Source organism: Macaca nemestrina, chromosome X (genome assembly GCF_043159975.1).
Source record: "Macaca nemestrina isolate mMacNem1 chromosome X, mMacNem.hap1, whole genome shotgun sequence".
In the NCBI taxonomy this organism is placed as follows: Eukaryota; Metazoa; Chordata; class Mammalia; order Primates; family Cercopithecidae; genus Macaca; species Macaca nemestrina.
In genome coordinates this window covers 111,691,879-111,701,118 of record NC_092145.1, presented here as the reverse complement: position 1 = coordinate 111,701,118, position 9,240 = coordinate 111,691,879, and the positions used below count along the sequence as shown (strand labels likewise).

Below are 9,240 nucleotides of genomic sequence, written 5' to 3'. Positions count from 1 at the left end.
CAGTGTCTAAGCACTCAGGATAGGCATGGATCACAGGGGCTCACTCTGTAATTAAAAGGAAAAGGGTTTTTGTTGTTGTGTTGCTGCTGTTGTTGTTGCTGTTTTTGAGACAAGAGTCTTGCTCTGTCATCATCCAGGCTGGAGTGCAGTGGTGCAATCTCAGCTCACTGCAACCTCCGCTTCCCGGGTTCAAGCGATTCTCCTACCTCAGCCTCCTAAGCAGCTAGGACTACAGGTGCATGCCGCCATGCCTGGCTCATTTTTGTATTTTTTAGTGGAAATGGGGTTTTGCCATGTTGCCCAGACTGGTCTCGAACTCCTGACCTCAAGTGATCCGCTCGCCTTGGCCTCCCAAAGTGCTGGGATTACAGGTGTGAGCTACTGTCCCCAGCGAAAAGGAAAAGTTTTAGTGTAGTAACCCTTCAGGACTAGGGGCCTTGGGCTTCAGCCTCAGGCTACCTGGGTGCTTTAGGAAGGAGGCCACCCAGGCCCATGACTACTCCTTGCCACAGGGTGCCCTGCACACAGATGTGCTGCCAATGGCTAAGCTCTCACTGCCAGCCAGAGGGAAGAGGGTCTGAGCCAGTCAGAAGGAGATGGGCCTCAGACAGTAAGAAAGGAGGAGGAGGACCCAAGCTGATCCAAAAGATGGGTCTAAGCAGTCAAGTGGAGGAGGGTTCCAATCTGATGGTAGAGGGCCCAAGCTCGGCCTAACGAGGAGGAGGCCAGGCCCACCAAGGGGCCCCTGGAGGACTTGTTTCCCTTGTCCCTTGTGGTTTTTTGCACTTCCTGTTCCCTTGCTGCTCACTGCGGAAGTTCCTCTTCTTACCCTGCACCCAGAGCCTCGCCAGAGAAGACGAGGGCAGAAAGCACCATGAGTGGGGGCCCAATGGGAGGAAGGCCTGGGGGCCGGGGAGCACCAGCGGTTCAACAGAACATACCCTCCACCCTCCTCCAGGACCACGAGAACCAGCGACTCTTCGAGATGCTTGGACGAAAATGCTTGGTGAGCTGGGGATCTCCTGCCCCCGCCCCGTCCCCACCATTTCTTCCTCTTCCTCTCCTCCTTCTCTCTCTTCCCCTCCTCCCGCTCCTCCTTTCCCTCTCCATCATCTTCTCTCCTAGACTCTCCTGTTATCATCCACCCTCCCCAGGAAGATCTCAATGTCTACCTGCCTTCCCTCTGGCTGCAGCTCTTCCTTCAGGCCCATGACTGTCATGAGGCAGGAAGGACCAGGTCTGGCTCCAAGACCTTGTGGCTACCCCTGACCAGACTCCACTGACCCCTGCTTTCCCCTCCCAGACGCTGGCCACTGCAGTTGTTCAGCTGTACCTGGCGCTGCCCCCTGGAGCTGAGCACTGGACCAAGGAGCATTGTGGGGCTGTGTGCTTCGTGAAGGATAACCCCCAGAAGTCCTACTTCATTCGCCTTTACGGCCTTCAGGTGACCCCCCCCCCCGCCCCTGACTGGACTTGCAAGCCAGTTCTCAACCCGCAAACCCAGATCTGTGTCCATATGTGTCCACAGTCCCAAGACCTCAGACCTGATCAGTGAATCCCTGAGCCCCAGAACCAAAGACTCATCCAGATGGCAAACTCTGGCTTGCCTTTCTAAGTCTGCAATGGCTGGCCCCAGTCTCCATATCAAGATCTCTAAAGCCCCCAGTATTAGTCTGCTGCCTAAGCCTAATCTTTTCCACAAATTCCAATAAATGAGCACTGTATTTGTACCTGAACCTCAAATCTATTCTAAACTCAACATTTTGCATCCCAGGAATCTCTCATCAAAACTCCTGAACCCCAGATGTTTGCCAAGCTCCTAAGTCATAAATCTGTTCAACAAACCCCAAAGTTGAATATTCCATTGATCCTTGAACTCCAAATCTGTCCTTTTAAATCCACAGCACAGACCCCAGAATTCCCATATTAAAATTCCTGAACACTCAAATACCGAGGTGGTTCTTAAGCAAAAAGTCTTTTCCACAATTCCCCGACCTGAACTTTCTAGGTTTAAGCCCCAAATTCATCCTTCTAAACCCATAAAGATGGACCCAGCATAACTTCCAGATCCCAAGACTGTCAAATATTCACCAAACTCCTAAGTCATAACTCTTCTCCACAAACCCCAAATTGCACTTACTTTAGCTGGACCCTCCGCAAAACTCCCAAGTCTACGTGTCTGAACTTCAAATCTCATCTCCAACTCCCAAATACTAGAATCCTACCTGTCATGAATTGGGGCTGGGGTGGCAGGGGAGGGCATGGATTGAATCTATGAATGAGCCTCAACTTCCTAAGACTAGAGTCCTAAATTATGAAATTCAAGCTCCCAAGTCCCACATCTAGGGCCCCGAACCCCAAATCCAAACCTCTCACAAAAGTGTATGGCTCCCAGACTATACTCCACATCCACACCCTTAGATCTCAGCTCTCTGGTGCTGAGCTGGAAATCTCCAAACCAGACCATGAGGCCCCCAAATCCAGACACCCTGCTCCCTGCCCAGCTAACAAAGGCCTGCCACCCCTGGTGTGCCTCAGTGCCACTGTGCCTCCCACCCTACACCTCTCCAGGCTGGTCGGCTGCTCTGGGAACAGGAGCTGTACTCACAGCTTGTCTACTCCACCCCCACCCCCTTCTTCCACACCTTCGCTGGAGATGTAAGTGACCAACCAGCCCTCGGGCCTCACTTGGGGTGTGGAGAGGAGATGGGAAAGCTGTGGGGGGACCTGGGAGGCGGCTGACCCCAAGATATGTGCAGGACTGCCAAGCGGGGCTGAACTTTGCAGACGAGGGCGAGGCCCAGGCCTTCCGGGCCCTGGTGCAGGAGAAGATACAAAAAAGGAATCAGAGGCAAAGTGGAGGTGAGGAGGCCGCAGGGGAGGAAAGGAAGTTGGGCAGAGGTGAGTGCAAGCATGGGGAACTAGAAAAGTTATCTCTCATGGTCCTGGCTCCCAATCCATCTGTCTATCCACAGACAGACGCCAGCTACTCCCACCACCACCACCAGCCAATGAAGGTGAGAACTCTAGTGCAAGTAGCGGTAATAAGGGGCTAGCCCAGGAACCTGTGGCAGGGTTGTGATAGCTCTCTACACATTCTATCTTCCCAGAGAGAAGAGGAGGGCTTCCACCCCTGCCCCCGCACCCAGGTGGAGACCAAGGAGGTGCGTGCTGATTCTTCCCTGTGTCTCTGGATGGATGGGTGGGTAGGTGGAAGAGTGAATGGAGGAATGAGCAGTTGGATGGGTGCGTAAGTGGGTGAATGTATGGGTAGATGGATGGGTATGTGGATGGACGAGCGGGTGCATGGATGTGTGGATAGATGGATGGGTGGATGGATTGGTGGTAGATGGCTGAGTGGAGGGATGAGTTGATGGGAGGATAAAACTCTAAGTAGATAGATGCATAGGTGAATGGGTATGTGGATAAATGAATGAAAAGGTAGATGGATGACTGAGTAAATTAGTGAATGAGTGAATGAATGAACAGTGAATAAACGGCTAAATGACAAATTTCAGTCAGTGAAGAAAGCATGATTGAATGAATACAAGAGTAAATGAAAATTTTAACAAATCCATTAGTCAATGAGCCAGTGAATGATAAAGCATGAGGGAATGAAAAAAATAAATGAATCAGTGAATGTATGAATTGTTTGCGGGATCCACCCACTTCTCCATAAACCCTACTTGAATCCTTCACCCACAACCTCCATGGCCATCCAACACACACACAGATTTCCCCCAAGGCTTCCGTTTCTTGCCCCTGTGCTTTGGTTGGTTGGTAAATGGGTCAATGGGCCAACCACCCTATTTTCCCCACAGGCCCTCCAGTGGGTCCGCTCTCCCTGGGGCTGGCGACAGTGGACATCCAGAACCCTGACATCACGAGTTCACGATACCGTGGGCTCCCAGCACCTGGACCTAGCCCAGCTGATAAGAAACGCTCAGGGAAGAAGAAGATCAGCAAAGCTGATATTGGTGCACCCAGTGGATTCAAGTGAGAACCAGTCCCCAGTGGGCCCACAGATTCCTGGGGGCAGAGGGGCACATGAACAAGTGGACAGCTGAGACGATGGAAGGAAGGGCAGATGGCTGGGTGGCTGAGTGGGTAAATGAGTGGATGGATGGGTAGGTGCAGGGCTGGGTCTAGGGAGAGGTAAATAAGGCACCAAGGGTACAAAATTTAAGGAGGCACTCACTCTCAGAGGCATGCAACTGTAATTCCTGACTCTGAGAGTGAGTGACTCACTTAAATTTTGCACCCTAGGCACCTCACTTGCCTCAGCCTGGGCCCACTCTGGGTGGGCTGTTAGGGGAGCAGGTGGGTGGGCAGGTGAATGAATGGATAGATAGATGAGGCAGATGATGGATGAGGGGGGCTGGTGGGTAGGTGGGTGAGTGGATGGGTGGATGGATGGATAAATAAATGGATGAATGAATGGGCTGAAGAATGAATGGGTAAGTGGTTGGACGGACAGGTTGATGGGTGGATGGGTTGATGGGAGGTGCATGGTAGATGGATGGGTGAGTGGATGAGTGTGTGGACAGATTGATATGCAGGCTGATTGGCTCACAGACAAGGTGGATGGGGATGGTACAGGTGGACAGATATGTGGATGAATGGACAGTTCAATGGATAAGTGAACAGAAGTGTGTGGTTGCATGGGTAGAAAAATGTGTGAATGGATAGATGGAAAGGTGGGCACATGGGTAGGTGGATGGGCGGATGGACAAGTGTGTGTGAGGACAGATTGGTGGACAAATGGGTGAACAGACATACGTGGGCAGATAGTTGCAGAGACAGATGTATGGACAGATCAGTAATCCAACAGATGAATGTGAATGAATAGGTGGACAAATGCATGGGTGAATAGATGGGGAAAGAGGGATGGGTGAATGGATCAGCACCACAAACTATGAGGCCCTTCTAATTCCATAACTGCTGCCCATACTCATTCATTCATTCAGTCTCATTCATTAATTCTGGCCCCTCAGAGTCTCTCTGGGCAGGAGAGGGCAAGAGGGCTTCACTACGAAAGGAGGGAAGGAAGGGCAGTGGGGATTCACTGGAGTCTCTTCACCTCTCCCAGGCATGTCACCCATGTGGGGTGGGACCCCCAGAATGGATTTGACGTGAGTAACTTCAGAGTCTCTCGGACTCCACTAAACTTCCACCCACCCTTCCAAAGACCACTGCTGAGACCCCACGCCCAGACCGTGCCCTTCCCACACCCCTCTCAGATCCCTTGCTGGGATGAACCCAACGACAATCCGTGTCGCTGCTCTCCTCACCTTATTCCTCTACTCCCGCCCCTGGCCTTTTTCCTCCTGGGCAGGTGAACAACCTCGACCCAGATCTACGGAGTCTGTTCTCCAGGGCAGGAATCAGCGAGGCCCAGCTCACCGATGCCGAGACCTCTAAACTTATCTACGACTTCATTGAGGACCAGGGTGGGCTGGAGGCTGTGCGGCAGGAGATGAGGCGCCAGGGTGAGCCCCTGCTTCCATACGTTCCCTTCTCCAGCCCTAGCAGCTCATAGCTAAGAGATTCACTAAGTCACTCAGTCCTTATGGGAGCACCTATATTGCTTCAGTCAGGAGTTGGTCAGTGGGGGTACCCATTTTACAAATGAGCAAAACTGAGGCTCAGAAGAAATCAATGAAAGTTACAGCTATGTGTTATACTCCCTCCACAGAGCCACTTCCGCCGCCCCCACCGCCAACTCGAGGAGGGAACCAGCCCCCTCGGCCCCCTATTGTGGGGGGTAACAAGGGTCGTTCTGGTCCACTGCCCCCTGTACCTTTGGGGGTTGCCCCACCCCCACCAACGCCCCGGGGACCCCCACCCCCAGGCCGAGGGGGCCCTCTACCACCACCCCCTCCAGCTACTGGACGTTCTGGACCACCACCCCCACCACCCCCTGGAGCTGGTGGGCCACCCATGCCACCACCACCACCACCACCACCGCCACCGCCACCCAGCTCCGGGAATGGACCAGCCCCTCCCCTACTCCCTCCTGCTCTGGTGCCTGCGGGGGGCCTGGCCCCTGGTGGGGGTCGGGGAGCGCTTTTGGATCAAATCCGGCAGGGAATTCAGCTGAACAAGGTGAGGACAGGTAGGATGGAAGATTGGGGGTCTGGAACTCTGGGGTACCCATGTAAGTCAGGATACTGGAGGGCTGAGGCCAGGACGGAGGAGAGTGCCAGGCCTTGGGGATTCAGTGATAGGGTGGAAAGGTTGGTGGGAAGCCTTGAAGGGTACTGGAGTGTGTGGGAGGGAAAATATTGATGGAGGGGCGGGGAGAAATGCTCCTTTCCCAGGCCCTGAGCCCTCTGTGCTGACCCCTGCCTGCTGCAGACCCCTGGGGCCCCAGAGAGCTCAGCGCTGCAGCCCCCACCTCAGAGCTCAGAGGGACTGGTGGGGGCCCTGATGCACGTGATGCAGAAGAGGAGCAGAGCCATCCACTCCTCCGGTGAGCTGATCCTGCCAGGGCCTCAAACCTGGCTCCCAGGGCTAGCACTGGCCTCAGAACAATCCCAGCAGTCACCACCAATAGTGACATCAGCCCCATCTGTTGACAGCATTAACATGAATCTTGTGTCAGCCTCCTTTTTGACAAAGTTAACATTAAGTCATTATGTGACAATAACATAATTAACTCCAACTTTGACAATAATATTAACATTAATGCCAGGGTGTGTCCACAATATTAATGTCATTCCCACACGTTCAGTACTATTAACATCAGCTGGCAGGGCACGGTGGCTCATGCCTGTAATCCAGGAACTTTGGGAGGCCAAGGCAGGAGGATTGCTTGAGTCCAGGAGTTCAAGACCAGCCTGGGCAATATAGTGAGACCTCGTTTCCATAAAAACTAAATTCAAAAAAAAGTAGTTGAGCATAGTGGTGTGTGCCTGTGGTCCCAGCTACTTGGGAGGCTGAGGTGGGAGGATTGCTTGAGCCTGGAAGGTCAAGGCAGCAGTGATCCATGATTATGCCACTGCACTCCAGCCTTTTTTTTTTTTTCTCAAAAAAAAAAGAAAAAAAAATCAACCCATTATGTGATGACAATATTATGAAGAACACCATTGTTGACAATAATATTAATTTTAATTCCATGTGTCAACAGATTTACATTAACTCATTATGAGATAATACAATCTAATCTTTTTAAAAACATTTTTGAGACAGGGTCTCGCTCTGTGTCCCAGGCTGGAGTACAGTGGTGCAATCATGGCCCACTGCAGCCTCAACCTCCCAGGTTCAAGCGATCCTCCCACCTCAGCTCCCAAAGTTGCTGGGACTACAGGTGTGTGCCACCATACCTGGCTAATTTTTGGTGCTTTTTTGGTAGTGATGAGCTCTCACTACCAAGCTCTCACTACTCTCATGTTGCCCAGGCTGCTCTGCAACTCCTGGCCTCAAGCGATCTGCCCGCCTCAGCCTCCCAGAGTGCTGGGATTACAGGCATGAGCCACCACACCCGGCTGTTAACCTAATCTCTTTATAATAATGTTACTATTACTCTCTTAATCTGTCAGCAGTACTGTCACCAATCCATTATATGATGCAAATATTAATATCAACCTACTATAGGAACTTCATCTTTTGACAACGATTTTTTTTTTTCTTTTGAGATGGAGTCTTGCTCTGTCGCCTAGGCTGGAGTGCAGTGGCGTGATCTTGGCTAACTGCAACCTCTGCCTCCTGGGTTCAAGCGATTCTCCTGCCTCAGCCTCCCGAGTTGCTGGGACTACAGGCCCGCCACTACACCTGGCTAATTTTGATAATGTTATTGTCATTAACCCCATTATCTGTCAAAAATATTAGCGTTAACCAGACAGGAAGCAATAATATATTATCACACCTTTGCTAATAATATGTAAATTTACCCTATTATGTGATAAATAGGTTAACATTAACCCTTTGTTTGACAATATCTCCACTAACCACATTTTTGACAGCATACACTTCAACTCCAACTAGAACTCAGACCCCAACTATAATTCCTCTTGTCCCAAATGGAAACTCTAACTCGCCCTCCTCTAGCATGAGACCTCAGACTCCCAGGGTCCAGTCCTCACCTCCCAGGCCCTATGAAGCCCCCGACCAACTTCCCAAGGCATCTTTCTCCTTCCTTCCAGACGAAGGGGAGGACCAGGCTGGCGATGAAGATGAAGATGATGAATGGGATGACTGAGTGGCTGAGTTACTTGCTGCCCTGTGCTCCTCCCCGCAGGACACGGCTCCCCCTCCACCTGCTCTGTGCCCACCCTCCACTCTCCTCTTCCAGGCCCCCAATCCCCATTTCTTCCTCACCAGTCCCTCCAATGCTGTCATCCCTGCCTGGTCCTCACACTCACCCTAGCAATCCCAAGGCCCTTTTTATACAAAAATTCTCAGTTCTCTTCACTCAAGGATTTTTAAAGAAAAATAAAGGAATTATCTTTCTGTCTCTCTATAAATCTCAGTCTGTTTACATTCCAAATGTGGGAATGGGGTCCCTTTCCTCCAAAGTCCCTTTTATTCATTTATCCCATTTTATTTATTTAGCCTTACATGTATGTATATATTCATTCATTCATTCATTCCCTCAGTCATTTAGCCTGTATTTCTTTGTTTCCTTCTGCCCCTCTGTCTTTCAACATTTATTGCCAGGTACTATTTTAGGGGCTAGGAATCAAGCAGTGGAAAAAAAAGCAGACAAAAATTCCCGCCCTTAGGGGGTGAAATCCACATTCTAGGGGAAGAGACAGATAAGAAACAATAAATCAAATAGAAATAAAAGATAGTTGCAGATCATGATAAATGCTGTGGAGTGGTAAGGCAGAGATACAGACGAAACAACATTCAGATGGAGAAGTCAGGGAAGGTCACTTGGAGTAGGTGATGGTGGTGCTGGACCTAAAGAGAGAGAAATGTCGGCCCAGTTAATATTTGGGGAAAAGGGGTTCCAGGCAGAGGGAGCAACCAGTGCAAAGGCCCTGAGGTGAGAAAAGGCTTGGCATAAGGCCAGATGTCATGCATTTAATTATTTTTTAAAAAATCATTCAATTGTCTGGGTGCAGTGACTCATGCCTGTAATTCCAGCACTTTGGGAGGCCGAGGTGGGCAGATCACCTGAGGTCAGGAGTTCGAGACCAGCCTGGCCAACATGGCAAAACCCCGTCTCTACTAAAAAATACAAAAATTAGCTGGGGATGGTGGTGCACACCTGTAATCCCAGCTCCTAATGGGGGC

General features: G+C 51.0%; 1 protein-coding gene across 2 annotated transcripts; it reads left to right on the top strand.

Annotated features, from left to right (window-relative positions):
- Positions 1 to 821: 821 nt before the first annotated feature.
- LOC105493902 (WASP actin nucleation promoting factor) lies at positions 822 to 8,455 on the top strand. Of its 2 annotated transcripts, none has more exons than XM_011761871.3 (12): positions 822 to 1,006; positions 1,304 to 1,444; positions 2,572 to 2,658; positions 2,760 to 2,862; positions 2,976 to 3,017; positions 3,111 to 3,164; positions 3,822 to 3,996; positions 5,090 to 5,132; positions 5,336 to 5,489; positions 5,696 to 6,105; positions 6,358 to 6,472; positions 8,145 to 8,455. In XM_011761871.3, the coding sequence occupies exons 1-12, from the start codon at positions 875 to 877 to the stop codon at positions 8,198 to 8,200; spliced, it is 1,512 nt and encodes a 503-aa protein (XP_011760173.2). In that variant the 5' UTR covers positions 822 to 874; the 3' UTR covers positions 8,201 to 8,455. The 2 variants fall into 2 exon arrangements, with proteins under 2 accessions (XP_011760173.2, XP_011760171.2); XM_011761869.3 differs by having other exon boundaries at positions 5,696 to 6,115; positions 8,145 to 8,196.
- The last annotated feature ends 785 nt before the right edge of the window (positions 8,456 to 9,240 follow it).

Excerpts from the sequence above, each read along its gene's own strand:
- LOC105493902 (XM_011761871.3), top strand. The coding sequence starts at position 875 with ATGAGTGGGGGCCCAATGGGAGGAAGGCCTGGGGGCCGGGGAGCACCA. Across the intron at positions 1,007-1,303 it reads TGCTTGGACGAAAATGCTTG|ACGCTGGCCACTGCAGTTGT; the intron begins GTGAGCTGGGGA and ends TTCCCCTCCCAG. Across the intron at positions 6,106-6,357 it reads AGGGAATTCAGCTGAACAAG|ACCCCTGGGGCCCCAGAGAG; the intron begins GTGAGGACAGGT and ends TGCCTGCTGCAG.